At 39.1% G+C, this 20,201-nt stretch overlaps 1 protein-coding gene across 7 annotated transcripts in view; it reads right to left on the bottom strand.

Annotated features, from left to right (window-relative positions):
* Positions 1 to 20,201, bottom strand: part of PKD2L2 (polycystin 2 like 2, transient receptor potential cation channel) — a 50,621-nt gene that overhangs the window by 25,466 nt on the left and 4,954 nt on the right. For 5 of the 7 annotated variants that reach the window (XM_055286134.1, XM_055286132.2, XM_055286138.1 and 2 more), the window contains 5 exons: positions 19,744 to 20,000; positions 14,659 to 14,880; positions 7,237 to 7,465; positions 5,759 to 5,929; positions 4,728 to 4,909 (listed from right to left, as the gene is read on the bottom strand). In XM_055286134.1, the coding sequence (XP_055142109.1) occupies positions 4,728 to 4,909; positions 5,759 to 5,929; positions 7,237 to 7,465; positions 14,659 to 14,880; positions 19,744 to 20,000 (1,061 nt within the window). The remainder of the gene's footprint in view (positions 1 to 4,727; positions 4,910 to 5,758; positions 5,930 to 7,236; positions 7,466 to 14,658; positions 14,881 to 19,743; positions 20,001 to 20,201) is intronic. The other 2 variants (XM_055286135.2, XM_055286137.1) reach the window with 1 other exon arrangement.

The following is a 20,201-nucleotide window of genomic DNA, read 5'->3' on the forward strand; positions in this document are numbered from 1 at the left end:
TGAAAAAAACTTTTTGACATTGGTCTGGGCAATATTTTTTAAGACATGACCCCAAAAGCACAGGTAACAAAAGCAAAAATAGACAAATATGATCGCATCAAACTAAAAAGCTTCTTCGGCACAGCAAACAACAGAGTGAAGAGACAACATGAAATGGGAGATTTTTACAAACCATACATCTGGTAAGGGCTTAATATCCAAAATATATAAAGAAGTCAAACAATTCAATAGCAAGAAAACAAATAATCCAGCTGAACATGGTGGCACATGCCTGTATTCCCAGCACTTTGGGAGGCCAAGGTGGGCAGATCACTTGAACCCAAGAGTTTGAGACCAGCCTAAGCAACATGGTAAAACCCTGTCTCTACAAAAAAATACAAAAATTAGGCGTGGTGGTGCATGTGCCTATAGTCTAGCTACTCAGGAGGCTGAGGTGGGAGGATTGCTTGAACCTGGGAAGCTGAGGCTGCAGTGAGCTGAGATCGTGCCACTGCACTCCACCTTGGGCAACAGAGTGAGACTGTCTCAAAAAAAAAAAAAAGAAGAAAAGAAAAAAGAAGGCTGGGCACGGTGGCTCACGCCTTTAATCCCAGCACTTTGGGAGGTTGAGGCAGGTGGATCACCTGAGGTCAGGAGTTCCAGACCAGCCTGGCCAACATGGTGAAACCCCATCTCCACTAAAAAAAACACAAAAATGAAGGCCAGGAGTTCGAGACCAGCCTGACCAACACGGAGAAACCCCGTCTCTACTAAAAATACAAAACTAGCCGGGCATGGTGGTGCATACCTGTAATCCCAGCTACTTGGGAGGCTGAGCCAGGAGAATCACTTGAACCTGGGAGGTGGAGGTTGTGGTGAGCTGAGATCGCACCATTGCGCTCCAGCCTGGGCAACAAGAGCAAAACTTCATCTCAAAAAAAACAAAAGAAGACAAATAATCCAATTTAAAAATGGACAAAGGACGTGAATAGACATTTCTCAAAAGAAGACATACAAATGGCCAATAGATATATAAAAAAAAATGGTCAACATCACTAATCATTAGGAAAATGCAAATTAGGCCAGGCACGGTGGCTCACACCTGTAATCCCAGCACTTTGGGAAACAGAGGCAGGTGGATCACTGGAGGTCAGGAGTTCGAGACCAGCCTGGCTAACATGGTGAAACCCCATCTCTACTAAAAATACAAAAATTACCCAGGTGTGGTGGTACATGCCTGTAATGCCAGCTACTCAGGAGGCTGAGGTGGGAGCATCACTTGAACCCAGGAAGAGGAGGTTACAGTGAGCTGAGATCATGCCACTGCACTCCAGCCTGGGCAACGAGCGAAACTCCATCTCAAAAAAACCAAACCAAAACAAAATGAGATATCACCTCACACCTGTTAGAATGGCTCTTATCAAAAAGATAACAAGTGTTATCAAGGATGGAGACAAAAAGAAAACTTCATACACTGTTGGTGGGAATGTAAAATGGTATAGCCACTATGCCAAACAGTATTGATATTCCTCAGAGAATTAAAAATAGGACTAACACATGATCCAGCAATCCACTTCTTGGTATATGTATCTACAGGAAATAAAATCAGTATGTGAAAGAAATATCTGCCTTCCCATGTCACTGCAGCATTGTTTACAATAGCTGAGATATGGAATCAACCTACATGTCTATTAATGGTTAAATGGATAAAGAAAATGTGGCATATATAAACAATGGAACACTATTCAATCTTTGAAAAGGAGGAAATACTGTCATTTGCAACAAGGATGAAATTGGAAGACCATCATATTAAGTGACATAAGCAAGGCACAGAAGGACAAATATTGCATGATCTCACTTATATGTGGAGTCTGAAAAAGTTGAAGTCATAGAAGCAGAGGGTAGAACGGTAATTGCCAAGGGTTGGAGAGGTGGAGTTCAAGGGGAATTGAGAGATGTATGTCAATGGGTGTAAAATTTCAGTTAGACAGAATAAGTTCTGGAGATCTACTGTATAGCATGGTGACTATAGTTAATAATGTATACTTGAAAATTGCTAAGGAAGTAGATCTTAAATGTTCTTGCCACAAAAAATGATAAATATGAGAGGTGATGGATATGTTAAACAGCCTGATTTAATCATTTCACAGTGTATACAGGTATCAAAACATCAGACCATATAGCATAAATATATATAATTTTAATTATACCTTAATAAGTCTGGAGGGGGAAATAGATCATATGATCCAGCAATTCTACTTCTGGGTATATAACCAAAGCAACTGAAAGGAGGGTCTTGAAGAGATATTTTTACATCCATGTTCACAGCACTGTTATTCACAATAGCTAAAATGTGAAACCAACCCAAGTGTGTATTGGTAGATGGATGAATAGGCAAAATATGGAATATACATATAAGGGAATATTATTCAGCCTTTTTAAGGAAGGAAATTCTGACTACATGCTACAACATGGATGAAACTTAAGGGCATTTGTGCTAAGTGAAGTAATCCAGTCACAAAAAGACAAATAATATATGATTCCACTTACAGATGGTACCTAGAGTAATCAAAATCATAGAGACAAAAAGTAAAATGGTGGCTGACAGGGGCCAGGGAAGGGGAAAATAGGGAGTTATTGTTTAATTGATGTAGAGTTTTTGTTTTCCAAGATGAAGAGATTTGGAGATAGTGGTGATGGTTGCACAATATGAATGTACTTAATATCACTGAACTGTACACTTAGAAGTGGTTTAAATGGTAAATTTTATGTTATATATATTTTATCACCATAAAAATATTGAAAAAAGGGCTTAAAAATGCCTTCAGGGCAAATAGCTTTGGGTGCTGGGCTTACTTCTCTGGGTTGTGGCCTTCTGACTTTGGCCCAGTTATTACTCACTTTCTTATTAATTCTTCATTGTTTTCTATGTCATCCAGGTTTTTTTTTTTTTTTGAGACAGAGTCTCATTCTGTCACCCAGGCTGGAGTGTAGTGGCGCGATCTTGGCTCACTGCAACCTCCGCCTCTCAGGTTAAAGGATTCTCCTGCCTCAGCCTCCTGAGTATCTGGGATTACAGGCGTACACCACCACACCCAGCTAATCTTTTTGTATTTTTTTTTTAGTAGAGATGGGGTTTCGCCATGTTGGCCAGGCTGGTCTTGAACTTCTGACCTCAGGTGATCCACCCGCCTCGGCCTCCCAAAGTGCTGGCATTAAAGGCATGAACCACCGCGCCTGGCCCATCCAGCTTTTAAAATTGTCCTCAAGAGGAGATTGATCTAAATAACCTATCATTACCAAAAACAGACGTCCTCTCATTAACCTATTTCAAGGTTCTCTGCCTGTTCTGTGCTTTATACTTTCCTTTCCTCTTCACTACGCACAGTAAGACAAATTTCCTAGGCTCTGTAAATTATTACATCTGTATTCAATGCCAATTATTGCCAAGTTTATTATTATTATTATTATTGTTTTAGAGATGGGGTTTCACTCTGTTGCCCATGCTGGAGTGCAGTGGTGTGATCATAGCTCACTGTAACCTCAAACTTCCAGGCTCAAGTGATCCTCCTGCCTCAGTGTCCTGAGTAGTTAGGAATACAAGCATATGCCACCACATCCAGCTAGTTGTTTTTTGTTTTTTTGTAGAAACAGAGTTTTGCTATGTTGCCCAGGTTGGTCTTGAACTCCTGGCCTCAGTGATTCTCCCATCTTGGCCTCCCTAATGCTTGGATTATAGGTGCCATGGCGCCCAGCCTAAAGCTATTTTAAAAATACATGTTTGGCAGATTAGCAAAGGACGTTCAGGTCAATATCAATAAAAATATTAAGATGGAGCCCTCTAAAGAAAACACTTAAGATTTCTTTTGGCTGGGTGTGGTGGCTCACATCTGTAATCCCAGCACTTTTGAGAGGCTGAGGCAGGAGGATCACTTGAACTCAGGAGTTCAAGACCAGCCTGGGCAACATGGCTAAACCTTATTTCTACAAAAAATACAAAAATTGGCTGGTGTGGTGGCACACTCAGCTACTCGGGAGGCTGAGGTGGGAGGATTGCTTGAGCCCAGGAGTTTTAGGATGCAATGAGCTGTGATAATGCCATTGTACTCCAGCCTGGGTGATAGAGTGGAAACCCTGTCTCAAAAAAAAAAAAAAAAAAAAAAGATTTCTTTTGCCAAGAGAATAGAGACATGGGGGACAATTTCCATTATCTTAGGTAAAATTATCACTTCCAATGAAAAATGAAAAATTATTTTTCTAACTTGACCTAGTAACACCTTAAAAATGGACACCATCACCCATTTGGCTCCTTTAATGCCAAACCCTAATTTGAATGTGGCAGATATTTAGCCATCAGTGAAAATATCAGCCAGGCTGGTGGCTCATGCCTGTAATCCCAGCATTTTGGGAGGCCAAGGCAGGAGGTTCACTTGAACTCAGAAGTTTAAAACCACCCTGGCCAACATGGTGAGACCCCTTCTCTACAAAAAATAATAAAAATGTAATCAACCAGGCGTGGTGGTGCACACCTGTCCTGTAGTCCTAGCTACTTGGGAGGCTGAGGATAGCTTGAGTCCAGAAGTTTGAGGCTGCAGTGAGCTATGAGACCCTGTCTCCAAAAAAAAAAATCAAACTAAGTTTAAATATATTAAAGCTTATATTACTACTTATCATAGAAGGTTAGACCTTTCCATTTTCTTTTGTAAGAAAATATAGAATATATAATTACATCTATACTAAGAGCTTACATGGAATTCTGCAAAGTGGAAAAGTCATCAACTTGTGATCCAAAAACAAGAAATCCTAACTGGGCATAAGCAAAGAATATTATAAAAAACATGATGGCAAATCCTACTATGTCTTTAATACAACGGGACAAGGTTGATGACAGCTGAGACATTGTCTTGTTAAAGCTTATGAATTTGAATATCTGAAAAAGAACAAAGTTAATTGAAACAGAATATCAAAGATGAAATTACTTAGAATAAATTAATTTCAGAAGAATTCTGCTTCGAATTAAAGGAAATATTTAATGATAATCATGGGTGTTTGAGGATTTCCCAGCAATCATTACAAGGCCAACTTCTTTTTGTTTTTTTTTTTTTGAGATGGAGTCTCACTCTGTCACCTAGACTGGAGTGCTGTGGCACGATCTCGGCTCACTGCAACCTCCGCCCCCTAGGTTCAAGCGATTCTCCTGCCTCAGCCTCCCTAGTAGCTGGGATTACAGGCACGTGCCACCATGCCCAGCTAATATTTTTTGTATTTTTAGTAGAGACAGGATTTCACCATGTTGGCCAGGCTGGTCTCAATCTCCTGAGCTCAGGTGATCCGCCCACCTCAGCCTCCCAAAGTGCTGGGATTACAGGCGTGAGCCACCGTGCCTGGTCAACTTCTTTTTTTTCTGTCATCCAGGCTGGAGTGCAGTGGGGGATTACAGCTCACTGTAACCTCCACTTCACGGGCTCAAGGATCCTCCCACCTCAGCCTCCAGAGTAGCTGGGACTACGGGCGTGCACCACCATGCCCAGTTAATATTTTTTGCTATTTTTTGTAGAGATAGGATTTCCCAGGCTGGTCTCGAACTCCTGGGGCCAAGAATCTACCTGCCTTGGCCTTCCCAAGTACTAGGAGTACAGGTGTGAGCCAATGTGCTGGCCCAAACTACTTTTAAAATTACTTAATAGTTGAAAAAATCTTTTTTCCCCATGACTTTTTAGTTTAATTTTTCATTATGCTATTACAGTTTGTATTATGTAATATAATAAAATATAAATACCTTTATCCATGCAAAAAAGATGGTAATCGCAATTATATTATTGTAATAAATGTGCCAGCATGCAAGAAAATAGAAATCTGAATATTTTTCAGTACTTTTCAACAGCTGTCCAAGTAAGAGAAAAATTTGTACATTACAGTATGTGTTGAAGGAAACAGCCACAAAACACAACTAAATGGGAAAATAAGAAGGGTTAAATTAGAGAATATCTCTACCTCTAAATATCTTACAGCCTATGAGGAAACACAAAAAAAGTTCATCAAAAGTTTAACAAAGAGGGAAGGAAAGATAGGACATATGCTTTTACATAAATGGAAATTACCCTCAACTTATACAAGTTTAAGGTAGCACTAATTATTATAAAGTTGAAAAACATTAATTGCTTGGCCATCCTAACCTATCTAAATCTTTGTTTCTTTCAGTCATAAAGCACAAATGTATAAAATGATTATGTAACTCTGAGGCCGTAAGGATTTTTGCTCTACATAATACTTAAAAGCTAAACATTTTCTACCGTGTAACACTACAAGAAACAATTTACAATTACAAAAAATAAAATCTTCTGGAACCTTTTAACAACCCTTTAAAAGAATATTTCAGAACCAGGCTGTTTTAGCTATCAGAGCTTTATAACTGACATGAAAATTTTCCTTTGACTTTTCTTGCCTGAAACGCTCAGATAAACTTTTAATGTTATGTCCTTTGTAAGATATTAGTGGAGTTACCAGAGAGGTAGGTGGCATGCTTTCTGACTCTCAGAAACCTTCAATCTGGTTTTGGGAAACAAGGCTTAAATACTTGATTGGCTATAATTAAGGGCCAATAAGGGTGAAAGATCAGATTGTATAAGCCAGAAACATTGGTTCTTTGTTCCTAAGACCAAGCTCTTAATATTTGTCTCAGCCTGTCTAAATCTCTGTTTATTTCAGTACATTTCATTGACTAGAACTGGTGGTCTTCGGTGTTTCTTTCAGGGATTATTTCCCCAAAACTGGTGCCCTCTGGACCCATAAGGTCCCCTCTGGCTGCTCACCCCTGTCAGTATTCTGCTTAGCCTTGTCTTTTGTCTATTTTTTCAAAATTTATTATGAGGAGGAAAACAGATTTAGGCAACCTAGATTATTTTAAACAACCTTGCCCCCAAAGACCCGTGACTGGTGAAACTCAAGGCCCTGTAAGTAATACATTTTTTGAGTAGGGGTAGGGAGACCTACTGTGCACATTAAAGCATAATATTTCTGGAATCACCTTTCCCTGTAGGTTTACGCTGACCCTCCCAAGGACCAAATCAGAAAAAAATAGATCTCTCCCTTTTGGAGGCACACCATTAGTAGTACTATTCCCAGTTCATTTTATGTTTGATACTTGTAGCTTTCAAAATAAGTCCTGGATGAACAGAAGATTCTGTCTTTTTACACCTCCTTCATTGGTAGGTTCAGATGTGATCCCTTCAACCATACACATGAATATATACTCACCAGTAAAAGTAGCAATTCTAGCCAGTTCCAAATACTTTTGAAATAGGCAGACTTAAATTCTTTTATTTTTTTGACTTCTTGTGTTGTGAAGACAAAAAGAAAAATACAGAATGTGATTTCACAGGAAGCAATAAAATAATCATAGTAGCTAACATATCTGAGGAGCTTCACAGAGTAAAACTGCCATGAAGTAAGTATTCCTCCAGTTGCAGGGAATTCTGCCACCAATCTGTAAAATCAGGTTTGTGAAAGCAACTGTTCATTTCAAGCATTTATATTTCAGTACTTCATGTGAAATTTTCAATCAATGATTATGTATGCTTTAATGATAATCAGTTTTTTTAATAAAGTATTTTTCCTTGGGGAAATGGGTTCAATTTAAACATCTTCTAGATTTACCTATTTCATAGTGGCTCCACTTTTTCTATACCTGAATATTCACAGTGGTCAAAGACCAATGTAAATGAGAAAGCAAGTTGTGATTTTTTTTTCAGACATTCATTCTATTTTGTGTTCAGCTTGCTTGTTCATAACTGGGAATATAACTTATGTCCATAGGAGAATGATATGTTCAAGAAAATGCTATACTTGTTAGAACTCTTCCCTAATATACATAATTTTTGAATACTTCAGAGGGAGAACATACATTCTCCCTCTTTAGATTATCAGAAATGCTTCTTGCTTCTAAATGTCAAGGTCACATATTCTACTAAAGCAAGTGTTTTCTGTTGGATGCTGGATACAAAGATCTATATGCAAACAGAATTATAAAAATTAAATTCAACACTACATATAAAAAGATTTTGAGGTTCACTGTATGTCTGGTGTTCTCCACAACTTCTGATAATTAAGAATTCGTGGTAATTTAAGGAACCAGCATTTCTATCACAATATTACAATTTAATTATTCCTACTAAAGATATTAGCAAATGTTGGTACTCTTATAAGATGCTCCCAAAACAACAAAAACAAAACCTCAGTTAACAAATAAAACTTACATCTTACACATACTAGGCAGTAAGTGAAGTGAAGGAAACTCAATATTATGATCTGAAGTATAGACTAATCAAAAAGGAAAAATTAATATTCTGTTTAGTTTGCCCGATAATTGTACAAAAACGAAAATAAATGGATAAGGTATAAGTAATATGCATCTACACAACTACTGATTAGATATGCCAGTTAACAGTTTCAAAGTCTGCTGAAGTTTCTGAAAAATAACATTTTAAAAGGTAACAGAATAAGCGTAAAACTTTCAGAGAGGAAATTTGGACTTAATCTGATATTACAAGGGCTTCTTCATATGACTTAAAGCCAGTTACCTCAATGCTTCCATTCTTGTTTAGGACATAAAAATAATTTGTACTCTTTACTTTATCCTGATCAGGACTGTTGGGAAGGGTAAATGAAGTTGGTAAAAAGCTCTGATTTTCTGAGAGGAACTTTAAAATAAAAGGTATAATATCCATTGGCTGCTTAAGGCAGTTCATTTGTTTTATTCATTTTTACATATTTTAAAGGCCATGGTGTGTTTCATTCTCCCTGTTGCACGGGGAGCAAAATCCCCTAAACTCCAATTCCATATTCCATTCAGGAAAAAATGTAAGACTTATGAGAGAAAAGTGGCTCACTGATTTCACGTAAATTTTTTTTAACTTTTACTTTAGGTTCAGGGGTGCATGTGCAGGTTTGTTATATAGGTAAACTTGTGACTTGGGGGTTTGGTGTACAGATTATTTTTTCACCTGGGTACTAAGCATACTTCCTGACAATTTTTTTTCTGAACCTCTTCCTTCCCACCCTCCTCCATCAAGTAGGCCCCAGTGTCTGTTGTTCCCCCTTTTCTGTCCATATGTTCTCATTATTTAGTTCCCACTTAGGAGAACATGCAGTATTTGGTTTTCTGTTCCTGTGTTAGTTTGCTAAGGATGATGGCCTCCAGCTCCATCCATGTCCCTGCAAAGGATATGATCTCATTCTTTTTATGGCATAGTATTACATGGTGTCTAGTAGACACTGTTGTTTGCCTCTCTAGCAGTCATTATCCCATTTTTTCTAACAGAATCTTAATTGAATTCAGTCTTTTGCCCATCCCCAGATCACTTAGGGGAAGCTGATTAAATCCCCAGGCAGATCCAATCATGGTAATCCTTTGCTAAGTGTTTGATTCTAGAGCAAATCCTTTGCTAGTGCTTGATTCTGACTCCCATGTTGTTTGAAGATCAACTATATATTGAATTTAAAAAACATCCGAAGCCCTCACATCTGAATCCACCAATGAAGGAGGTATAAACCCTTATTAGGGTTTTTAATTTGTTCATGCTTGTGCTGAGATTAAAATCATAAGGTTTAAAATAAATACAACATAGGCTCGGCGGGGTGGCTCATGTCTGTAATCCCAGCACTTTGGGAGGCCGAGGCAGGTGGATTGCCTGAGGTCAGGAGTTCTAAACCAGCCTGGCCAACATGGCGAAACCCTGTCTCTACTAAAAATACAAAAATTAGCTGGGTGTGGTGGTACACGCCTGTAATCCCAGCTACTCAGGAGGTTGAGGCAGTAGAATCACTTGAACCCAGGAGGCAGAGGTTGCAGTGAGCTGAGATCATGCCACTGTACTCCAGCCTGGGCAACAGAGCTAGACTCCATCTCAAAAATAAAATTAAATTAAAAATAAAAAAATAAAAAATGTAGTTCTACTGTCAATATGAAAAAGTAACATCACATTGTTTTATTATTTCAAAATTTATTTAGGAACATGTAGATTACATACAATATGTTAGTTTTATATGTTTAAGAATATGTAGTCTCATTTCTTGTCTTTCTGCAGCTACAAAGAGCTATCATTTAGTCTCAATAATTTCCTCCTCTAATCAGATCATTAAAATCTGTTGGTTCCCTTTCAGAATGGCTTCTTTATTAAGTTACCAATTTTTGTCTCAAGAATGAACAATTTAAATTTCAATGTGTAATAGCAGCCAGCATCCCAGAAATGTTAGAGCCTGTGGTATATTGCAAAAATAGCTATAGTTCTTCACATCTTTTTGCCTGGCCTGTCACCCAGGAGAGGGTGTACTGCCCCAGCCCTTGATGCTGGACTCAACCATATGAATTTCTTTGGCCAATGGGATGTTAACAAATATGATGCAAGCAGAAACTTGAAATGAGTTTGTACATTAGAACTTGCTCTTTGGGACCTCTACAACTGCTAATAGTGTAAAGAAGTTTTGGTTGAAGACAAGGCTAAATGAATTAAGGGAAAGACTAGTTTCTTTTCTGTGTCATGGCTTGGATAAGTTTCTGAGTTTGTCCTAGAAAGATTGGTAGTTAAAACATGTTCCATGTCAACCTGAACTGTCTAAATAGTAATCTTGAGAGGTATGGCAGTGTTATTTTTTTCTCCTTCTGGAAAATCAGCTAAACTTGTTAGAGTATGTGAAAATCCACTCTCCCAGATTTGAAGAGCAGGATTCTTTTTGGAGGGCAGTTACAGAGCCACACTATGTTTCTGCTTTTTTTTTTTTTTCTTAAATAGGAGATTGTTCCCTCTTAAGAGAACCAACGATTTAGAAAACTTAATCACAGGTTCTTCTTCCATTCACACTTAATCTGGTCATTCAGAGGCTCTTGCCCTCCCCTTCAGAGGCTGCAGTGCCTGACCTGGGGCCACGGAGGTCTTCCTCCTCAGCCTTCAGAAGGTTCAAAGGGCAGGAGTGAGTCTGATTCTTTGGGTAGGGGGTTGGGTTGGATCTTTTAAAATTAATTTCTGGCTGTGAACTGTAAAAGAGACGAACCAGTAGGGATTTACTCTCCTCCATAATTTACCATTGCAGCCAGAAGCCTGATGGTTTCAGCCCCCCCACCCAGAAAAAAATTTATAAAATGACCAAATGTTACAGAAATTTATTTTATGGAGGTTGTTCATTTTATGGACAATTGTTCCATTTTAAGCACTTTGCTCACCCTCCTGATTCCCTTTTTTTTTCCTCCCCCTTTTTGGACTTCAGTTCTCTAGCATGTTTAGTGACAGAAGCTAAAGGGCTTCAGGAAATCTTTCTTCATGTAAATAAGCACTTACATCTCTCCTCATACTTCTATTTTCCTCTGGCATGAAAATGAGAAGAGTAGGGTAGGGGACTTGGAAATCCTATCACTGCAAAAATGGTTGGCTTTTTTGCCAAGCCAATGGTTGATCAAGCCCAGCTGGATCAACTGAACTCTGAAAACACATGAGAAATATTTATTGTAAGCCACTACACTTGGAGGTGGTTTGTTACCTAGGAAAAGCTAGATACAAGACCTAACTTGGGCCTCAGCTCTTTACCTCTGAATCATTTAGGAGGCTTTTGGTTGTAACCAAAAACCCCAACTTAAATTGGTTTAAACAATAAAGAAATTTATTTCTGTCACATAGCAGCAGTTTCAGAGATACGGCAGACACCATTTGCGGTAAGTTCACAGATCTAGCTCCATTTCTTTGAGATGGCTTCAGTTTTGCCCTCCTTTGTGTTAGCTTAGTATCTTACGCTTCCCCAAGATGTTTGTGTACAAGCAGCAACTGTGATTATATGTCATTGATGTCAGTAAAGAGATAGCACGAACCAAAGAGAAAAAAAAAATTATTCCCGTTAATTTAATTGGGTTACCTTAGGTCACCTCCCTAACATGGACCATGCTAATTGATTTATGCCAGGCCAAGCTCACTGCACTCCAGCCTGGGCGACAGAGTGAGACTCAGACTAAAAAAAAATCATAAGGAAGAGAAAATATATTTACTATTCACTAAGTGGGTCTTCATAATGGTCTTTATCCTAGTCGCCTTCATACTGAGTAGGCTGAGGAGGAGAGGGGGAAGAGAAAGGGAGGGTCCTGCTGTCTCAGGGGTGGCAGAGCGGAAGAGTGGAGGAGGTAGAAAGGGAGGCAGGAAAGGCGAGTGCATTCAGTGAAACTTTACAGATTTCACATAGTAATTTTTCTCTGACTTTTTTTTTCATTTTTCTAAAAATGTTTTACACAGTACCTTTCCTTCAACCCTTTGCTTTAGTTTCTGTGTCTATATCATTGAAGGGTCCATGTCACAAAAGAAGTCAAAAGCAGTTTTGAATAATCGGAACCCTTCTCCAGATGTCTCATGTCCATTTGTTTTCTGTTCTGTTTCTATGTTTTCCTTCTCATCATCTGGCACTGATCTGGAAGGTTAATTCCTCTGGTGTGGTGTCCATTAGCTCTTGATTTCTCCAAGATCAGTATCCTGAAACCCTTCACCTTCCCACTTTTTTTTTTTTTCCCATATCCACATCTCTTTCATGATTTCTTTGATTGACTGTCATAAATCCTGTGAAATCATGCACATCTGAACAGTTTTCTCCAGCGGGTATTTATTGTTTCAGGTTTGATGGCTTCATGGTTTTTAATAACAATGATGGCATCTTCAGTAATGCAATCCTTCCACACTTTCATGATGTTCTCTCTGTTGGGGTTCTCTTCCATAGTGTCAACAATCCTTTCTAAAGAGTACTGTGTGTTGTGAGCCTTAAAAGTCCTCATGATCCCCTGATCTAGAGGCTGAATTAGAGATGTTGTGTTTGGGGATAAGTAAACCACCGGAAAAAGCATCAATAGAACCATTCTAGAAAAAGAGTTCTCATTGTCCAGGCCTTCTTGTTGTACAACCAAAAGACTGGAAGCTGGTGTTTATCTTTTCCCTTCAAGGTTAGGGGGGTTAGCAATTTTATAGATAAGGGTAGTCCTGATAATAAACCTGACTTCATTTGCACAAAACAGTAGAGTAAGCCTATTCCTTCCTGCCTTAAATCCTTGTGCTTGTTTCTCTTCCTTATTAATAAATATTCTTTGTGGCATTTTTTTTCCAGAATAGGGCACTATTGTCTGTATTAAAAGCCTCTTCAGGCAGATATCCTTTCTCCTCAATGATTTTCATAATGACGTCTGCTATATTGTTTGCTGCCACTTGGTTGGCAAAAGCTACTTCCGCTATCTTGGCATTTTTGAAAGTGAAACCTCTTTCTAAAAGTATCAAACCAACATTTGCTGGCATTAAATTCTCCAACTTTAGATCCTTCACTTTCCTTTTACCAGTTGCCACATGATGACTTTTCTTTTTTTGAGACGGAGTTTTGCTCTTGTTGCCCAGGCTGAAGTGCAATGGCGTGATCTCAGCTCACCACAACCTCCGCCTCCCAGGTTCAAGCGATTCTCCCAGCTCAGCCTCCTGAGTAGCTGGGATTACAGGCTGTGCCACCACGCCTGGCTAATTTTGTATTTTTAGTAGAGATGGGGTTTCTCCATGTTGGTCAGGCTGATCTCAAACTCTTGACCTCAGGTGATTCTCCCACCTCGGCCTCCCAAAGTGCTGGGATTACAGGTGTGAGCCACCATGCCTGGCTGACTTTGCTTTTTTAAAATCATATTAGAATCTAAAGGTATGCCTTTCTTATAGCAATCCTGCATTCCCACAGAAGCTGCATTTACAATGAGATAAAAAGGTATTTTGCAAAAAGTGCAAGGTTTTCACACCTGCTGGCATAGCTGCAGTGATGGCTTCATGAATTTCCTTTCCTTCCCCCTGTTTCCAGGGCAATGATCCTTAGTCTCTGGATTCATTTATCTTGAAATCGTGGGCAACTGCAGCTGCAGACATCAATTTATGATACATATCAAGTAATTCAACTTTCTCTTGTAATGTCATGATATTTTTCTACTTTGTGGGAGCACCCCCAGTATCACTAGTGGCATTTTGTATGGGTCCCATGGTGTTATTAAAGGTTCATGGTATTGCACTAAATACGATAAAAAACACACGAGAACTATGAGAGATGACTTTTTTACTGAGATACACAATTTACTGGAGAGACAAACTGCTTATGTGAAGATGGTGAGCATCACACGACACTTTAAATGGATACTCATAACACTAGAGTTCACTGCAATAGCAACAGGAGATGGCTACAAAATTCTTACAGTAGTACAGTGCGTACTCTAATTTTATGCAGTTATGATACAGTGCTACATCTTTTGTTTACATTTTTCTTGACTGCAAATGGTGCCATATGTTTATGTGCATAAGTTTTGGCAAATTTTAACTTCTTATAATAGATTTGTGTATACTTTGTGATAGTAAACAATAAAATAGATGAGTATCTACAGGTATTTTATGCATTCATGACATGCCTAACTTTTTCTTAATTTTTTTTTCAGTATTTCTAGGCTACATGGTTTGTCTGGGAGTTTTTTCAAATTGTCACAAAGGTCCAAGGAATTTTCCAATATATTTACTGAAAAAGTCCATATCTAAGTGGACCTGTGCAGTTCAAACTCATGTGGTTCAAGGGTCAACTGTACTAATAAAGAAGTTTTGTAGGCCATTGACCACTGTCTATGAAAAGAAGTTTTGAGTCACTCACCTGATAATACAAAATAGATTTACATTAGCATTATATAAGGAAAAATCAATAAAAATAACTCTAGTCCCTCTTGTGATCCAGCTGTTCAGTCGAAGGTCAGTGAACTTGTTTTTGGTTTCAGATTTCGATTTTGATAAAGTGAAAATGTATCCCCCATTTCGGTAAACACCAAGAAATCCCCAGTGCCAAGGGGAGTTGGTATTAGAAGTAGAATATCTCCATCTGTTACACATAAAAAGAATAATGGTGAAATGAGAAAGCCCAACTGAGAAGTATTCTAAGAATTTAAATTGATCTTTGGTTCAAAAGCAGTAGTTTTTTGGCCGGGTGTGCTGGCTCATGCCTGTAATCCCAACACTTTGGGAGGCCGAGGTAGGCGGATCCCTTGAGCCCAAGAGTTCGAGACCAGCCTGGGCAATGTGGTGAAACCCCATCTCTACAAAAAATACAAAAACTAGCCAAACATGGTGGCATGTGCCTGTAGTCCCAACTACTCAGGAGACTGAGGTAGGAGGATTGTTTGGGCCCGGGAGGTTGAGCTGCAGTGAGCTGTGATCATGCCACTGCACTCCAGCCCAGGCAAAAGAGCCAGACCTTGTCTCAAAACAAAAACAAAACCAAAAGCAAACAAAAAACCAAAACAAAAGTAGTAGTTTTTAAAAAAGTAGTAGTAAATTCATAAGTATTATAGTAATTTTAAAGCAAGACAATGCATTAAGGATTAAAGGATTACGATTTAATTAAGATTTAATGTAGTTTTTACTTTTTAATGCATATGGTGGGCAACACCACTGGACTAGGTGCTATGAGATAATTTTTCAAAAATCCATAACTTTTCAAAAATTAGCTGGGCATGGCAGCACGTGCCTGTAGTCCTCGTTACTCAGGAGTCTGAAGCAGAACTGCTTGAGCCCCGGAGTTCAAGGCCACACTGAGCTATGATTACACTACTGCACTCCAGCACTCCAGCCTGGGTGACCAAGTGAGACCCTGTCTCAGAAAAAAAAAAAAAAAAAAAAATCCATCTGTTAGGTGTGGTGGCATATGCCTGTAGTCCCAGCTACCCAGGAGGCTGAGATGAGAGGACTGCTTGAGGCTAGGAGTTTGAGACTGCAGTGTCGATGATGGTGCCTGTGAATAGTCCCTGCACTGTAGCGTAGGTCACATAGTAAGATCTCATCTCTAAAAAACAAAAAAAAGTCTGTTGTTTCAGGGAGCTTGGAATCTAGAAAATGACGACTGTATTTTTTCTTTAACAGGTTGTTTCTGTTATGAGATATTTAGTTTTTGACTAGGAAAAAACTATCAAGAGTTTTGGCTCAGAAATGGGTAAAAAAGGTGCTTCATAATCTGTCTTGTAATATATTGTTTATAAATGCTCAATAAAAACTTTGTTACAATGTCCATGTTACGTAGATATTTTAACGAAAGTACATAAAATCAAAGTAAACTGTGTATAACTAAATTTTGGACCTGGTGCAATGGCTCATGCCTGTAATCCCAGCACTTTGGGAGGCTGAGGTGGGTGGATCACTTGAGGCCAGGAGTTTGAGACCAGCCTGGCCAACATGGTGAAACCCCGTGTCTACTAAAAATACACAAATTAGCTGGGCGTGGTGGCGCATGCCTGTTATCCCAGCTATTTGGGAGGCTGAGGCACGAGAATTTCTTGAACCCAGGAGGCGGGGGCTGCAGTGAGCCAAGACTGCGCCACTGCACTGCAGCCTGGGTGACAGAGTGAGACTCTCTCAAAAAAAAAAAAAAATTTTTTTTTGTTTCTTCTTTTTATTTTTTAACTTAATTACAGGATATCCAAAAAAAGAAAGCTTTGATTCCTCATTTCAGCCTCTCTATTCAGTTCCCCAAAAACAGATTTGAAAGGTTATTCAAAGATGCACTACTTAAACCTGTTCTACGAATAACACTATGTTTCAGCAGGGAGGGAAAGAGACACCACTAGGAAAAAGTACCTATGTTTTAATGAAACTTCCATAGTTGTATTTTTGAGTGTTTTCCACACATGACTATTAAGTAGAAACAGGAAGATCTGTTACACCAGATCTTTCCTAGCTTCCAATTTTTTGTTTTTAATTAGTGAATTTTACATTTTAGGCAAGCATAAACTGATTCTTTTTTCATTGTTGAGGATTAACAGATATTAATTCACAATTCCAGTAAAGTATGGAGATTATAAAATAAACCTAATTGATAGTGTTAATTTTGGTATTTAATAAAGTATTTGTACTTGTTATGAGAATTTGGAATATTAAAATACTTAAAAGATTAGTCTTAGGATTCCAATTTAAAAGGTGTAAATAATTGCTTTATCTTGTAATTTGGGGTTGAAAGAAAGTGAATAGTACTGTAATAGTTAAGAGAATGGGCTGGGTGTGGTGGCGCACACCTGTAATTCCAGCACTTTGGGAGGCTGAGGCAGGTGAATTGCTTGAGCCCAGGAGTTTGAGACCAGCCTGGGCAACATAGTGATATCCCATTTCTGCAGAAAATACAAAAATTATCTGGGTGTGGTGGCATGTGCCTGTAGTCCCAGCTACTTGGGAGGCTGAGGCAGGAGGATTGCTTGAGCCCCGGAGGTCAAGGCTGCAGTGAGCTATGATCTTCACTGAACTCCAGCTTGGGCAACAGAGCGAGACCCTGTCTCAATAATAATAATAATAATAATAATAATAATAATGTATCATCATACTTATGAATGTATTCGATTTATAAGAATCATACAAGTCCTCAAGAACACTAAAAACTCATACAAAGAAGAAACAAGTTAAAAAAAAAACCCAGCAATGATTAATGCTGGGAGTTCAAGAGAGGTTGTTCAAGAAAAGAAATATAATCATTATTCATATTTATAATATAAACATTGACTAATGATTGACAATAATTATGATATAACTATATTGAGATGCTAAGAGGAATAGGAACAGTGTGTGTAGAGGGGGTAGCATAAGAGAGCTATATGACAGATCACCTTCCAAGACAGAAAAACAATAGAGGCCAGGTGCAGTGGCTCACACCTGTAATCCCAGCTCTTCGGGAGAGCAAGGCAGGATTAGTTGAGACCAGGAATTTGAGACCAGCCTGGGTAACATAGAAAGAGCCTGTTTCTACAAAAAATAAAAAAACTAGTCAGGTGTGGTGGTGTATTCCTGTAGTCCTAGCTGCTGCTCAGCAGACTGAGGCAGGAGGATTGCCTGAGTCAGGAGTTTGAAGCTGCAGTGAACTATGATTACACCACTGCACTCCAGCCTGAGCGAGAGTGAGATCCTGCCCCTAACGAAAAAAACAAAACCAAAACCAAAACACAACTGTAAAATCAAGTATCAGGTAGCAGTATGAGGATGTAATTTAGAAAGACAAAGTATATACCAGAAGAAACAACTATAAAAAAGTTAAAAGTAGCTGCTTCTGGACAGTGGAAATTATGAGTAGGAAAGGGTAGGCCTTTGTAGATATTTGTATCACTTTAATAAATATCAAATTACAAAAAATGTTTATTCTCTTCTCCCTATATATATATATTTTTTTGAGACGGAGTTTTGCTCTTTGTTGCCCAGGCTGGAGTGTAGTGGTACAATCTTGGCTCAATGCAACCTCTGCCTCCTGGGTTCAAGTGATTTTCCTGTCTCAGCTGGGATTACAGGCATGTGCCACCATGCCCGGCTAATGTTTGTATTTTTAGTAGAGATGGGGTTTCACCATGTTGGCCAGGCTGGTCTTGAACTCCTGACCTCAGATGATCCGCCCGCCTCAGCTAGTGCTAGGATTACAGGTGTGAGCCACCGCATCTGGCCTTTTTTTTTTTTTTGAGACTGAGTCTCACACTATCATCCAGGTCAGAGCACAGTGGCATGATCTCAGTTCACCACAACCTTCACCTTCTGGGTTCTAGTGATTCTTGTGCTTTAGTCTCCTGAGTAGCTGGGACTACAGGTGCCTGCTACCACACCTGCCTAATTTTTGTATTTTTAGTAGAGATGGGGTTTCACCATGTTGGCCAGTCTGGTCTCGAACTCCTGAACTCAAATAATCCACCTGCCTCAGCCTCTCAAAGTGCTGGGATTACAGGCGTGAGCCAATGATTTTCATAAGGCTCTAAAAGCACAAAGTGTGCATTGCACTGATACCAGCAGCTTCTGTGTCAAGGAGAGGCAGTGCCAGTGGCACTGCGTTTTCACATTTCCTTCCTTTTTTTTTTTTTTTTTAGGGACAAGGTCTCCCTCTGTCGCCCAGGCTGGAGTGCAGTGGTGTGATCATAGCTTGCTGCAGCTTCAACCTCCTGGGCTCAAGTGATCCTCCTGGATCAGCCTCCCGAGTATCTTGGACTACAGGTAAGCAAGCCCCACCACACCTGGCTAATTTTTAAATTTTCTGTAGAGACTAGGTCTCAGTATGTTGCCCAGACTAGTCTCGAACTCCTGCCCTCAAGCAATCCTCCTTCCTCAGCTTCCCAAAGTGCTGGGATTACAGGTGTGAGCCACCATGTCCGGCCTCACATTTTCAATATAAAGTGTACACATGAGTCTACACCAGCACTAGCCTCAGTCACTTTGAAACACAATGGCCATAGCATCTTTGGCAAGCATCAACAGATGCAGTTCCTGTAGAGCATAACTGCCCCATTTTAGTAGGGGCAGCAACAGAAAAAAATCACTGAAGGTAGCCAGAATGAGAGAGGAGGAAAGTGACAGAGCACACCTGAGACACCCACTAAGGATCCCAGATGGTCTTGGGGATGTGTTGTGGGCATCTAGCCACAGCCAGAAAAGCAGATTAATTGACCATTTTAGAAGCAAAAATGGATGCTTTGCCCTGTGTCCAATATGACTAAGCACTTCATATACCAAAGTCAGAAAAAAGAAAACACTTTGCATCCTAAAGTAAACAAAAAATAATACGTTCACCCTTCCTTTTCTAAACACTGCTATCTCCAAATCTTCCTTTTTTACTACTGTTGAAACAGTCTCCTCACCCTTCCAGGACCCAGCTGGTGTTACTTGGAAGGCTCATATCTAAAAGATACAACAGTAAATGCTAGAAAAAGTTACAGTATAATTTTATGCTACTTACTCAGTATTAACTTGAAGGCCAAAATTAGAGAGGTCTTCATTTGCAGAAGTATATTTGCCATAACATTCACTCATCAAAGACTGAAAAGATGAATAGACTTTGCATGTGTTGTTGCGGACTTTTAGTTGACGAACTCTGGGGAGTCCTAGAAGTATATTTTCATAGTAGATGCGACTGCTGTTCTTTAAATTATACAGCTGCTGGTTATTGTACCATGAATCCCAGTACAGACCTTCCAAAAGGGGTCCTTCCATAAACTTCATATAGAAAAACAAATGTCATGGGAAAAATATTTTCATGTCAATAGAATCTACATTCATAACATTATGCATAAGAGATTTTGAGTATGAAAATCAAACTATTGACCAAGCTACCATTAATGGTAATGGTAATGCTAATGAAGCTACTGTGGATGGTTAACACTCATTAAGCACGTACTGTGTACTAGGCACTGCTTT

Source organism: Symphalangus syndactylus, chromosome 7 (genome assembly GCF_028878055.3).
Source record: "Symphalangus syndactylus isolate Jambi chromosome 7, NHGRI_mSymSyn1-v2.1_pri, whole genome shotgun sequence".
Taxonomy (NCBI): domain Eukaryota; kingdom Metazoa; phylum Chordata; class Mammalia; order Primates; family Hylobatidae; genus Symphalangus; species Symphalangus syndactylus.